General features: G+C 36.5%; 3 protein-coding genes across 3 annotated transcripts; 1 reads left to right on the forward strand and 2 right to left on the reverse strand.

Annotated features, from left to right (window-relative positions):
* Positions 1 to 1,430: 1,430 nt before the first annotated feature.
* LOC133696780 (uncharacterized) lies at positions 1,431 to 4,711 on the forward strand. Its single transcript, XM_062119055.1, has 5 exons — positions 1,431 to 1,669; positions 1,753 to 1,897; positions 2,159 to 2,316; positions 3,151 to 3,235; positions 3,324 to 4,711. Exons 1-5 carry the CDS (start codon positions 1,569 to 1,571, stop codon positions 4,539 to 4,541), a joined length of 1,707 nt encoding a protein of 568 aa, XP_061975039.1. The 5' UTR covers positions 1,431 to 1,568; the 3' UTR covers positions 4,542 to 4,711.
* A 211-nt stretch (positions 4,712 to 4,922) lies between these two features.
* On the reverse strand, positions 4,923 to 5,835 carry LOC133696781 (non-classical arabinogalactan protein 30-like). Its single transcript, XM_062119056.1, has one exon. The coding sequence runs from the start codon at positions 5,763 to 5,765 to the stop codon at positions 5,226 to 5,228; it is 540 nt and encodes a 179-aa protein (XP_061975040.1). The 5' UTR covers positions 5,766 to 5,835; the 3' UTR covers positions 4,923 to 5,225.
* Positions 5,836 to 7,000: 1,165 nt separating this feature from the next.
* LOC133697484 (inactive receptor-like serine/threonine-protein kinase At2g40270) lies at positions 7,001 to 12,314 on the reverse strand. Its single transcript, XM_062120071.1, has 9 exons — positions 12,065 to 12,314; positions 11,811 to 11,952; positions 10,992 to 11,063; positions 10,757 to 10,900; positions 10,533 to 10,673; positions 9,823 to 10,244; positions 9,236 to 9,435; positions 8,670 to 8,802; positions 7,001 to 8,021 (listed from the first exon to the last, which is right to left on the reverse strand). Exons 1-9 carry the CDS (start codon positions 12,228 to 12,230, stop codon positions 7,423 to 7,425), a joined length of 2,019 nt encoding a protein of 672 aa, XP_061976055.1. The 5' UTR covers positions 12,231 to 12,314; the 3' UTR covers positions 7,001 to 7,422.
* Positions 12,315 to 14,881: the final 2,567 nt, after the last annotated feature.

Raw genomic sequence — 14,881 nt, forward strand, 5'->3', positions numbered from 1 at the left:
AATTAAACAATGACACCAAGTTATCTTCCATGTTTAATTCCTGGGAGTCATTATGACAACAAATTCGGATAAATTCCCTCTTTTTTTTTGGTCTTCGAGAGATACAATCAAACAAAAAAAAAAGGTGTGCGATCTTTGCACTTAATTGAATAGATCTTTCAAACTTCATTTAATCTTGATGAATAGGAATGCATCTTTAGGAACTGATGAAGCTTGTTAGCCCATTAGTATTTTGGAGATTTTGTTTACTTTCTGTTGCACATAATTTCTAATAATAACAAATTCTCATGTTGCTTGTTCAACTTTCTGAATGTTTTGGAGTTTATGCATTTCGGTTTTGGAGGCTCAAATTATATATGACCGAGTCAGACTATGGGCTTAAACAAAATTACTTTATTTTCATCCTTTCTTCTGTTTGTCCTTTGAAAATCTCTGCGGCAAAGTTCAAACAAGACCTAGCAAATAAAAGCAGCCCTTGGCAAAGACCTTTATCATTGATGACCAGAATTTACGGCCGCCAAAATTTGCAATGTTTGAACTGAATGCCTGGTGACATAAGACAACGCTTGAAAATATAAAAGTAACAAGGTCTGGTTCAACGCCTTTGTCCTGCATTTTCATGAATGTTTTCAAAGCTTTATCAATCTCCCTTGATGACCCATAAGCACATATTGCAACATAGTATTGAAAGTAAAGATCATAGTATTGAAAGTGATAATGTCTATTGCCACCCCAGATTTCAAAATTTCTAAAAAGACTTCAGCTGCATCCTTAAGACACCCCGCCTTCCTGTACAAATCAATCTAACATATTATTCGTCGGCAAAACCACGGCATATCCATCCATCAAAACCTCAATTCACCCCATCTCTTAGCTTTACTCAATGCTCGAAGCACGATATTATAATGAATCACATTTGAAACATAATCCTTCTACGACTTAAAAAACTCAAAAACCCTAACAACTCTCTTCCAATTCCTCTGTTCTTTGAAACCACAGCCTGTGCTTTAGGACTCAAATTCTCACAAAAGGAATAATTGGTTTTCTCAGCATCATTATCACACTCCAAAGACAAAAAAAAAAAAAAAATTGTGATGTTGAAAAAGGCTCCTCCTTCAGTAGTATTTTGGATGTTGAATCAATATTTTCTATAATAACCCAATTCACCCTCACATTTAACAGCAAAAAATTCAATGCATAAATCAATTAACCTTGCATTAAAAAGCTCATCCCACAACAGCACTCGCATTGTTGATATCGTGGGAGAAATCGTGGGCTTCGATTTTATCATCACACCTCCACTTGAAAGATAAAAGCTGGATTATTGGAGAATATATTACACGTGTATTCACTAAACACCCGGAAGACCAATCTTGTCAATCCAAGCATCACACACAAGTCAACCCCCAGATTCTTCCACGGACTATGGAGGCGCTTATTTCACCCAAATTCAAAAACCATGAGCATCTTCCTCTTCTTCCCTATCCTTGCTTCCTTTACAACTTCTTCTGTCAACAAAACAAATCACCACCTTTAATCAACTCTAATTCCAAATCAAACGGGAAAAAATGGAAACAAAAAGCTCAGCAACCCACAATGATCTCTTCTCTTCTTTAATATCAGACATCAAATCTTACTCAGGCAATGATCCTCTTCTCCCTTGGCTCCGGTACTCCTAATCTCTCTTTCTTTTCTTTGCCTGTTAAATAATATTGCTTCTGTTAATCAAATTTTTTATCTGTTCTTAAACAGGGGGATTAAGAAAATGAAGGATTGCCTGCCTCCGAATGCACTGAAACAAAAGCTGCCTCGTTTTCTGCAAAAATGCACGCAGAGTTTTGCATCTGATAGGCGTTACAGGAATGACCCGCGCTACCTTCGTGTCTGGTTACAGCTGGTAATTTCAAAACCCGTCTCTCTTTTTATTTTTTGGGAACTGGGGGTTGTTGGGTTTTAGATTGGATTATCATGTTGATAAATCTGATTTTGATCACGGGCTGTTTAGTTTCTTTTCCAATTTTGTTTTTTCAGTTGTTGTTTGGTTTCTGAGTAAAATGGACAGACAGTCTCTTGAAAAAGGAAAATAAAAGGGTATTGAATGCTAAAAATATTAGTTGTATTTTATGGTTATTTGTTTATCTTGAATGGGATTGAGTAGATGGATTATGCGAGTGATCCAAGAGCGCTGTTGAGTACCATGGAAACGAATAGCATTGGAACGAAGCGGTCATTATTCTACCAGGCTTACGCTCTTTATCACGAGAAGATGAAGAACTTTGAGGAGGCTGAGAACATGTACCGTTTAGGGGTGCAGAAGTAAGTGTACTGAATTTCAAAAAACATCTCAATATTTGAATGGAAGATGACCTTTGATGTTCATGATCACTGGATATTATCAGTAAATGCTTGCTTACAATACATTTGAACGAGCGTTACATGGCTTTTGTAATGCAACCTTTTGGAAAAATAAGGCCAATAGCAGTTCAGTGACTTCCTAGTTCTGCATATAGATAGTGGGCATGCTTTTTTATTAGCAATATGTTTTTTAGGTTCATTTTACTCTTACTGGCTGGCTTAAGGCTGAGAATTTTGAAAATTATGAGAAAGGAGTGGATCGTTTATATAAATGATAACCTGCTACTATGAGCTTTGATAAAAGCCTCGTTTACTTTTAAATTGGATTTCTTAGCGACATTCACCTTTCATTTGATGCTGCAGGCTTGATTAAGCATTTGCATTGTTCTTATCTAAATGATAACAGAATGTAATTGGTTTACTTACTATTCGCATTCGGTTCACGTGGTTGGCTTCGCTTCTTGGATTCATGCTAGAAGCTATATGCTGTTGTTTTTTCCCTCCCTGGTCGATTCAAGCTACACGTCACTGTGAACTTGGGTGATAACGAAAACCCCATTCATTATTTGACCATCTACCTCTACCAAGCAAAGATATTATATTATGACTGCTAATTTACTAGCTTTATTGCATCACAAAAAGAATATCAACTTGCCAAATAAATCATTTCCTAATATAGTAGCTTCTGTATTTCATTATGTTACATAACCCTTTGATGGTTTTGGGTGGTATGTGACTTTTTTTTCGAAAAATGAACCTAAGCGATATTCACTATCTAAAATAATTTTTGAACAGCCTTGCCGAGCCTGTTGATGAATTACAGAAATCATACGAGCAATTCCTTCATCGCATGGAGAGACACAAGAAAAGGAACATCCAGGTATGCTCATTTTTATTTTGGATGTTGAGCTTGCCTTCATTATTGGTAGAAGTCTTCCGTTATCTAACTTTTTACAGAGATCTTGCAGCGCCAGATAGGAAGAAGTGGCAAAAGACCTCTATCTTCCAGGAAGTCTGAAGAGAACAATGAGAATGTATACAGCATTGAGGATAGGCCTAAACAGATACCGGACAGGAGTTCTCAGAATGTGAAGCCAATGAAGGAATCTAACCAAGTTGGGGTTTCAGGAAATTCATGTGAAGATGGCTTGGGCAGTGATCTGTCCAGGAAGCAGGGACATGTGAAAAAGATTGGACAGAGAGATGTATCCAAGCAGCAAAAGAATACAGGAGAGTCGGATAAAGCCAAGACACGTCACAGTGATGATACAGTTGTGGTAAAGTTTGTAGACACTGCAATAGTTGGAAAGCAAGAAGCAGAAGATGCCTGCCATCATGGACTGGTGGACCCTACAATAAATATGAAGGAAGCCATGAATGCCATCAATGGCATGTTTCGAGAACCTTTAGAGACCTCTCCAGTAAATAGATCACGCATAAGTCGACCAAAAGAAGAGTGTAGTTTGAACAGTGGATTTGATGTATTTATTGATGAAAACTTGGACAGTGGAACTGATTCATTCCTTCAAAAAGAAGAAGCGGGCATTTCCCTGATGGTGCATGGTAGAGCTCAAATCCCCCAGACTCACCAAGAACCATTCCAAATATTCATTGATGATGAAGAAAGCAATGAAAATGGCGACAGAACTTATGATAATAAATTAGAGGAGAGTAAGACCCAGAATCTGGCAGACGGTTCTTGCTCATCCATTTTACCTTTAAATGCTTTTGTCTTCCCAAGTCCGAAGGATCTTCCATCTGAAAGCTCTGATTATATGAATTCAGAGAGCTCACCTCGAATAAAACTTAGAGAGGATACAGTTGTTCACAGGTTCGTTGGGTCTACCATCTTAGATGAGCCGGAGGTGGAAAATGTTTGCCACCATGGATTAGTAGACCCTACAATTAACTTGAAGGAGGCTATGGATGATATTAATAACATGTTTGGGAAGCCAATAGATTTTATAAGAACCAAGAGACCAAAGAAGCAAGATAAAGCCCCTGTTAGGAAACAAGATCTTTGTGGGTTTACAATACTTCCTGATGATGATTCAGAGCATCTACAAGGACAGCCACCACCCAGGTCATCCAGAGTAAGCAACAGAGATTTGTTTGAGCCGACAGCGTTTACAAAAGAGGCAATGGATGACATAAATAAAATGTTTGGAAAGCTATTGGACTTTTAGGAACAACTATTATTAGTGGCACGTAAGGTTTCACTTTGTAGCTTATTTATTGTGTTGTGATATACCACAACAATGCCCTTGTGCTTGAATTTGTAAAATTTTGACGATCTTGCTTCATGTTAAGATCTTTAAATGTGATGTAGTGTTTGCCTGCACTATCTTTATTCCAATCTCTGTTGCAGCTCATATCCAATCTCTGTTGCACTATCATTATACGTGTCCTTATAATGTCTGCAAGTATAGCAAAGGTCCTAGAGAAAGAAATAACTGAACAACGACAGTGAAAGTTAACATGTAACACTTTATGCAAGGGAATTCAATTGATTGAAGAAATAGAACAAATATTGCCACCGTTACTGGATGACACAGCTAAAATCAACAGAAGAGGGAACAAAGCAAGCATAAAAACTAATATGAAGATTGATCGTATTCATCAGCATCGTGCAGTGATCTGTGTCCTTGAAATGTTTGCAAATGCAGCCTAGAGAAAGAAATAACTAAACAACAATGTAATAGCTAACATGTAACACTTCATGCAGAGGAAATTCAATTCGTTGAAGAAATAGAACAAGTTGCCACCATTCCTGGATGGCAGCCAAAACCAATATAAGAGGGAACGAAACAGAATCAAAACCAAAACGAAGATTGATCACGAACTAAAAGAAAAGTGTCAGGACAGTTATATCAGACATGAGCTTCTGGAGTGCACTGAGCTGGACGGAAAGCCAAGGGGCCTGCAGCATAGATCACAGCTTCATAGTGAGTTCCTCGCAGCACCTTGTTCTTGAATCGAAGTGGAGCGCCATAAAGTCCATTGTTAATATTGGAGAGGAGGCTACAGTTTGCAAGAGGAGATGAAACAAGCTTCGCATGGCAACCATGGAGGGGATGGTCCAAAACATTATTGCTCATCTTGAAGCCATCAAGATGTGCATAGAAGTAACCATACGCATCAGTTTCAAATGCCTTGTAGAAAGTGACTTGTTTATTGGAGTTTTTGCAAATGACACTGACTTTAGCTGAAGGGATTGGCTTAGCCCCTGTCAAGGACCATGATCCAGAATACTTACAACTTTGGCAATAGACCATGCCTTCAACCACCACATCGACCTTCTTCTCTATCGGCTTGGTTGGAGCAGTTTCATTATACGCAGCTGTTGAACGGAAGACTAATGGAAGAAGCAAGAGAGAGCAGATGACAATAGTGAACTGGTTGCTTCCCATATTCTTGTGGTGGTTATTGGAGCTTAATTATTTGAGACTAAGCAGAGAACAGAAGTGTTTTGTAGCTGTGTGAAGGTAGATTTGAAGAGGTCCGTATTTATAAGCTTTGGGAATTTGACGGTCCACGATAATACTTGGTGTTTGAAGGTTTTGATTGACGTGAGGACTCCTAAGTTGCAGCATGTTAGCTACCAACTTCCCTTGAAGCTTATGTTAACGTGAAGGCCACCTTCCTCCTCTTTCTTTTACAAAAAAAAATATATATATATATATATACACCTTATATTTTTTTTTTCCTGTTCCGTGAGAGAGATTTATGCAATGTCGTCCTCGTGTCTGAAGAGCATGGGGATCTATCTTTTTTTCACCTTTATTTGCTTAAAAAACAGAATGCAACTATGGTTCGAATCCTAGACTTCTTGTTCAAACCCTAGACTTCTTGTTCGAACACGATGATTCTTGAGGATTCACCGGCCTGTCCATTTTTAACAAGTTCGATGTTCCTTCTATAAAAGAGTAAACCTCAAATATAGTTGAACTACTTTTTGTATCAATTTACTTTCAAATTATCTTAATTTCTCAATTGAAAATTCTTATTAGAATCGCTTAAAAATGTTATGTTTGTTCGTAAAATAATGTGATTGCTTATAGAAAAGGTGTATAATTTGGATGAAAATATGGTTGAACTATAAACGTGTTGATTAATTTTCTTTTGAAAATTTAAGATTGAAATCGATACAAAAAATTATTAGTGTAAAATTAAGATTAATTTTACCATTCTATAAATTATGTTCAAAGGACTGTGGACTTAGGCCTGCTGTTTGTGGTTGTGCTGTAGACCGTGCGATCCATATAGATTAATAATATATTTGTAATTCTAGAGTGACAGGTACATTCTCCTCTATCTAGTTCCTTTTTTTTTTTTCATTATTTTTATTTTTTTAATGCATTTTGGGAAAGCTGAACATGAAAATATATTCTGGTTGTGGTCGCTGTCGTTGTTCCATAGGTACCGTTTGGGAACGCGGCTGCGGCAACGTTCCCAAAAAATTTGAAATTTTTTTTTTTTTTTTGCTAAAATTTAATATAGTTTGTACGATTTGGATCGTTTTGATGTGCTGATGTAAAAAATGATTTTTAAAAAATAAAAAAACATCATTAGCATGCATTTTGGCACGAAAAGTTATTTGAAAAGCACCCGCAACCACAATGCCAAACACGCAGGTCTCATAGACTTTCATCAACCTCCTTTTCTTCTACAGAGCACTGTTGAAATTAGACAAATAACCTTTTTTGCCCTTGGTTACATGGATGAAATTTCAGTCCTTCCATCTTGTATCCAGCCCAGAAAAACAAGAAATCTTTCCACCCCTTTTTGGAAAAGTAACCAGAATCCACTAGGAAGACCGAAAGCCACCATGCTGAGCTTTACCCAGCCAATTTCCAACCACAAAAAGAAAGAAATGGAACCAAGACAGGAAAAAAAGAAAGGACAAACAGAGACAGCGAGAGATGGCCACTCCGTTATATACAAGCAACCAGTCTCCCTAGCCCATGGTAGGTACAAGGGCGACAAGCCTACAGGCAACTGGTTTTGTGCCTCAATTACTAAAAACAACGAAAAAATTGGAGCTCATACTTACAGCCTGCTCGTATTTTAGCTAGCTTCCGTGGACAAAATTTCAAGCTCTGCCCACCAAAGAGGAGAAAGTTTTGGGATTGCTGCATCTGGTGTCAGTGCAGTTATCTCTCTTAATCTTGCAGTTACGTCTCTCATTGCCGGTCTTCGTTTTGGATCCCGATGCACACAAGATTTTATTACTTCACCAATTCTCTCCAGCTTCTCCTCGTCGAAGGAGTCCAGAGTTGGATCTATCATTTCCTTAAGGGGCTGGTACCCTCTCAAATAGTCTGATGCCCAGTCTTCGAGTGAGACATTGTCCACTGAATATGGAAGCCTACCAGTAACCATTTCAAATAACAAGACACCAAAATTATAAACATTATTTTCCAGGCAAGCCAACGGCAGATCTGGGAGCTTCTTGCTAGATAGTTCCATCTCAGTTGCAATTATGTTGTTTGAGAAAGTGAAATCTGCGATTTTGGATGCGTAGTCCTCAGTTAGAGAGATGTCTGAAGAGCTCAGGTTGTTGTGAGCTATTGGTGGATTCAGCTGGTGCATATGCTCAAGGCAGTAAGCCATGCCCATTGCGATTCTCAGCCGCATTCCCCAATCCAAGTGCTCCGATTCTTTAACTGCAGGATGAAACTTTAATAATGAGATGTACAATATACAACAAAACTAAACACAAAGGAAATAGAGAGAGAGAGAGAGAGCTTTTCTTTTTCTAGGGGCAGAACTCAATATAGATTATATTTTTCAAATGCCTGACCCAGTGGCCAACTCGATCCTAAGTGCCTAAATCTTCCAAAACCTAACAGTGCAGCAAACTCAATCTCTTATTCACCAAGTGTTGAAAACCATGAAAGAGAAAAAGAAATCCCTAAAGTTGCACTCTGTTTAATCAACAATCATTTTCATTGCTCTCTATCTTCTCAAGATAGGGGGCTATTGCATAATTTGCATAAGATTCGATTCAGGATCATGGAAGATACAACAAAACTAAAGAAAATCAATACATTATTCATACTAATCAGAATGGGTCAAACTGAAAGTACGATAGTTTTAACAGGAAGATTAACCAGGCAAAAGTTGCAATCATCTTTTGTTTTAAGATATTCTTCATGATTTTTTTGTATTCACTCTGCACATTGATTTAGAACGATTAACTGTGTTTTTTAAATTAACGAATCTCAACAACAAATGGAAAGCAGCCAACTGATCTTTATTTTTGGTATGCGGTCTGCCATAAAGATGCCGAACACAAATGTTTTCTCACTCACCGTGTAAATGCTCGAAGAGTGTCCCATTTGGAGCATATTCGAATACCATCATTCTTGTGAAAGGCTCCTCCTCCTCGCAGTACCCGAGAAGGTTAACAAAATTCTTGTGGTTCACTTTTGATAATTTCTCGATCTGAAGCATAAAATGTGAATAGAATTAGGAAATGCCAGACCACGGCATAAGCATAGGGTTCATTTGGGCGAGTTGTGGCCGTGAATTTTGAAAAGCTATTAATTATAGCTTCTAGTTTTAAAATTATATAAATTATAGCTTCTAGTTTTTAAAGCATAAGTACTGTTTATATTTGTGTTTTTAAAATGTTTTTTTAAATAAATTTATTTTATTTTATTTTTTATTATAAATTAATATTTTATTTAATATTTTTAGCTATTTTAATCTGTTAATTTTAAAAATTAATTTTTAAAAATAAAAAATATTATTTTAATATATTTTTTAATTAAAAATATTTAAAAAAACAAAAGTTATTTCTTATAAAAAAAAATTCACAGTCACATCGATAATTTCCATACAGACACATAGTTAAACGGTGGTTACTCGTAATTACCTTCTGCCTAAACTGAACTTGTAGGGTCCTTGACCAATCCTTGGCAGAAGTTACTGCGACAGAGGCCACAGCTAGCACGGCTATTTCAACTCCACTAGACAAAGTCCCTTTGTATAGTGTGCCAATTGGTGAAGAACCAATTACATTACTAAAATCTTCACAACCTGCTTCAAGCTCAGATCTCTTAAGCTTTGGCACACCTGAAATGAAAATCTGAATTATGTTTCTACAAAGACAAGGTCAAAACATGAACAATGGAGCATGCAACGCTAAAGGGGATGGGGAAAGGAAACAGAGACACAAAAGGATGTGGACCCGCTTTCTCTTGCACATGCAGGTGGTCCAGGGTGCAACATCTATGATAACAATTACAAAAATATCGACAGTAATTATCACAAAGCATCAAAGAATTCAACAAATTAAGTAAACTAAGTCCAATCCGACATCATTATCCAGATTATCCGGTTCAGGTTTTCATATAATATATTGACTGAATAGATGAACTGACAAGAAATTAATTGTTTTCAATTTGGAAATGAAGTCCTAATAAATACCTCTTAATTATTTTACCAAGAAGAAAGACATACCAGTTACAAATGCTTTCTGAAGCTGTCCACTCAATCCTGTGGCCCAAGGATTGACAGAAACCTTATTGATTTTACAAATGTATATACTGATGATTGAAACGAGAATAACTGAGGTGCCCCCTACAGCTCCAGCTATGATTGGACCCTGATTTTTTTTTGATCGGGAAGATTCAAATACTACTCCGGGAACACTTGAGTTAGAAGGAGCTGGTGCTGAAATGGAAGGTGAAGCAGAACCATCTGGAGCAGAGGAAGTTCCAAATGGCTCACTTGGAGTTGGTGCAGGGGAAGTCATTGTAGGAGGAGGAGGAGAAGTTACAGTTGGTGTTGCAGGTTTTGGAGATGGTGGTGTCGAAGGCAAGAGTTTATGGTTGTTTTGCATCTGTCGTCTGTGAACTGCATTTTCTGTATGGGCAGCATTCCTGCCAAACATTGGAAGAAAAAAAAGGTATTATACAATAAGATCATGGAGCAGACATAATATTATGTACAAAGAACATTAAGAAACACAAAATAAATTCAAGAAAAAGTCAAAGGTATGACAAACGAAGGTCCCTTCAATGTCATTGACACTGAAGAAATTTCATCCCATGGTCTAAAGAGGAAGCCCATTCATGAACCTCGTTAGGACCGATATCCTGGGATTTACCCCAGACAACCAGAGCAATATCCCACTAGAGAATATCATCAAGTTGATGACAGTGACATACCATGTGATAGATCTTTTGTTACAGGATGAACCTTTAACTGCATTAGATAATTGGTTCTTATCCACTTGAAATTCAGAAAGCATATCCAAATGTTGAATTTCAGGCGATAAGCTGCTGAGTTGTTCGTTGTTGTCCAGCAGACTAAAAATAGATAGAAAATAAGTTAATATGCTGTTAGAAGCAGAAGTTAACCTTGGTGATCACAAAAATTGTTTGACACTCACAGGATTGCCAGGGAAAGATTACTGCCAAGATCAAGTGGAAGTGGTCCACTGAAGTTATTGTACCCAAAATCTAGCACTTCCAACTCTTTCAGCTCTCCAATCCCTTCAGGAATGATCCCCGTAAATGAGTTGTTGCGTAAAATACTGCAATTAAACATTAAGACAATGAGAACGGTGAAAATTTATAACATAAAACAGCAGGGCTCTAAATATCAGTCACCTAATGAATACTCACATAGACTTTATGTGGACAAGGTTTGTGATTTCAGGTGCCAGCATTCCTTCAAGACAAAGATCCTTCAAGTTCCTGCATGTTATATGACAAACACGTCTTTAGAACAAAAACTTAAAAATAATCTTACAGAGCGTATGACCACATGCAATCAAAGCTCCTCTCCCTTAATAGAGAACTAATAAAAGAACCGCTCCAAGAGAACATTTGCATGTAAATGCAACAGCAAACAGTTATATTTTCTTCTTGACTGTCGAACAAGAATAAAACAGAAAACTGATCATATTTTGAAATGGATCAGAAATGCTAAATTTCAAGTAAGACGCTATTTATGTTAACCGGTCATTGGTCCTTGTAATTCTTCGAACCTCTACGTCTTCTTAAAACACATCAAACATGATATTTAGCAGCAGCCCAAAGAAAATAAAGAGAATCCCTTGATTTTCTAACAAAGTTTTCAAAAAGATTGCAATAATCCACTTCAAACGAAATAAATCAATACACAACTTCTCAACTTGAACAGATATAAATCATTACACCACCCGTTGAAACTGCTAAACAACCACCACAACAGATTGAGATTGACTTCAGAAATATTGATGCATGTTCCTCATCACTGATTTACTCGATTAATTACATAGCAAAGTTGACAATTTACAAATTTTAACATCCAAAATTTTAAGTAACCTTGAAGTCTGAAAAAAAAAAACTAAATTAGTAAGTCTTGAGTTCCAAATGCTTCCGAATTCCTTGATTTTCCTAAATTTTCTCAGAAACCAACCAGAACATAAAAGAAAAGTCTGAAGCACTAAAAAAACTTACAAAACGACAACTTTGCCATCATGAGAGCACTCAACACCAAACCAGGAACAATGATCAATCTCTCCAAAATCCATTTTCCAGCTGTTCAACGCACCGTATGGATCACTCACAATCCTCTCTCTCAACCTCAACAACGCCATACCTGCATCACCATCATCCAAACAAACAAACACAACCGCTGTTTATCTCACTTGTTCCAATACTTCCTCCAGAAACTAGCCGAGGACAACACAGGCATAAAACCACTTACTTACCTTCTTCATTAAGCGAAGAGCAGAGAATCAAGTTTTGATATAGCAAAAACAGGATTACAACTCCAAGCCGATTGAATTTCCAGTTCTTGATCTCCATGAGAAAAGCACCGACACGAGCTGTATTGATTAAATGTAAAGACAAATGAAGAAATAAGAAATAAAACATTCAAAAACTATCCTCTCTCTCGCGTGCGTTCTTAGACCCATTGAAGCCGCTTTTGATTTTGAAAACGCGTGCCGCTGCTTCTCTCTCTCCCTCTTTAAAATTTCTGGTATTGGACTTGTTTTTTACTGCTGTAAAATGTGAAAAGGACTTGCTGTTAATTTTGGAGCCCTTCAGGTCCCGCAAAGACTTGCTTCTTACTAATGACTGTAATTTTTTTTTTATTTTTTTTAACCCGGGGTGTCCGGGCCAGCTTACGCGCACCACAACTAATCTCCGGATCCACTGAACACCCTGCAAGCCCAGTAAGCATGTAAGACACTGCGAGGGTGACAGGCGTGCATGCTAGGGCTCGAACCTAGGTGACAAAGACAAGAAAACATTGCCTCTGCTGCTAGGCTACAAGCTCTAGTGCCTAATTACTGTAACCTTGTTTGGTGTTGTGCTTGCTCCTCCGAATTCTAATAAATTTTGATTTATTTTTATTTTAAAAAAAAATTTATAATTTTTTAATATATTTTTAAATTAAAAACATTTTAAAAAACAACCTCAACAATACTTCTAAATAAAAAAATAAAAAATATATAAACTGAAAGACGCAGTCATTTTCCTAATTAATTGTTCTATATGTCATCATGGGACCACTTGACATTTAGCAGTGTTTATTGAAATATTATACGATGATTTATTTATTTATTTATAGAAAGTGGAATATTAAAAATTAATATAATGATAAGTTTCAATTTGATGGAAGGAATAATAGTAAATGGGTGTAGTTGGAGATGATGGTTTATGAATGGGTTTGGTGGGAGCTTTGGTTGCTTCCTTGACGTTTCTATTCAAGACGAGCTTGAGATTATCTCTAGGCAAAATGCTACCATATTAAAGTAGTAGCATTTCAAAGTCTCTCTCTCTCTCTCCCTCTCTCTCTCTTCTTCTATTTCAATTGATTTACGTGAGTTATGTTTGACATTGCTATTAATTCATGCTTTTAAAAATAAAAAATATATTATTTTAATATATTTTTAAATAAAAATCAATTTCTATTAAGCTCTAAAACATGCCTCATCGAGAAGAAGTCACTTACTACGTACGAAATTAGCACCTTGAATGGGACCATTTTCTTCGAATTGCTCTGCAAGCACTCTCGGAAAGAATATTAAGAAGTTTAGATGAAAATGCTTTTATGAGCAACTCAATCAGTTGCAGTGTAATTTTCCAGAGTTCGGTCCCTCCAAAGACCTCTTTAAATTGCTTTAACGTAACTCTTCCCTTCAGACTTTGCTCGTGATAATAGAACATCCCGGCCCACCTTCTGCGTACAGTTAATTTAATCTTCCGAACATGAAAAGGGTGGTGTGTAGTTTAATTTAATCTTCCGAACAGGCAGTTTCTTCCCTACATGGCTACATGGGCCGTTCTACAATATTGTCGGCAAGATAATAATAATAATAATAAGAGGAATAGAAAATGTTAGATACCATTAAATAAATATAACATCCCCATGCAATCTTGATATAAATTCATGCATGCATGATTTGCTCCATGATTTCAAAAGAAATGGGCTGAACCCTGTATATTTTCCATGGCACCACATGGTGCTCACATGGCATTATCGTTGCCTTCTAGGGTTTTAATTAATTGAGTGTAATGGACTCCATCCAGTCTCCCTCTGGAGTTTTCCGATTTGCAGTAATCCTGATTGCATCGTTGATTATTCTCCCTTGCAGAAGCCTAGTTAGACTTTGGACACTTTTAATATAATTCATCAATATCAGAGAGGAAAATGCCAGCCGGTTTGAAAACTTTGTTGCTTGTGTAAGCAAAGTTGAAACCCGGGAAGCAAGCTGCCAGCAAATTAACTACCAAACAAAACATGGTGGACCTCGTCGTTTTTATATATTTATAATTGCAAATGTCAGCTGCGAACTTGGATATGTTCTCTAAATTTCAGGTTTTATTTAGTGATAAGCGACGACTACCGAACCTTTCCACCATATGAAGCGCGAAATAATAATGATTCCATTTACACTAATACAGGTTCTTCAGCTCAGGTGGCCGAAAATAAATTAAGCAGAGGAATGAGTTTTGACTTTTTATTTAAGTTGTGTTTGAGAATATAATTGAAATTATGTTTTTTTTAATTTAAAATTATTTTTTATTTAAAATTTTTATTTTTTTGTTTTTTCATTGTTTTGATATGCTGATCTCAAAAATAATTTTTAAAAAATAAAAAAATTATTATTTTAATACATTCTCAAATAAAAAACACTTTAAATCATAACTATTGTTACATTCTTAAATATCCTATTAAAAATTATACGATCATGAAATACAAGTGTCCGAGATGAAAACGATATACATGTACAATGCAAATTCAAGATTCAGAATTTACTAAGATTATAAAAATAATGAATCAATGTGGGTCTTACCACTATATATAAGCTGACATGATTTTTTTTGCTTCTGTTCTAGATTTTTTTTTCTAATTGCTGGCAGTTTGCCCTTTCACATGGTAGGATTGATTCATGATGTTATCATCTTCTTCTTGCTCGGAGCATCATGCATGCATGTGATCCATGTCCCACTTCACTGTTTTGATGTTAATATCCAGGCGTACACCACTACTGTTCTCCACTTCCAATCTCTCATGC

Source organism: Populus nigra, chromosome 6 (genome assembly GCF_951802175.1).
Source record: "Populus nigra chromosome 6, ddPopNigr1.1, whole genome shotgun sequence".
NCBI classification, from domain to species: domain Eukaryota; kingdom Viridiplantae; phylum Streptophyta; class Magnoliopsida; order Malpighiales; family Salicaceae; genus Populus; species Populus nigra.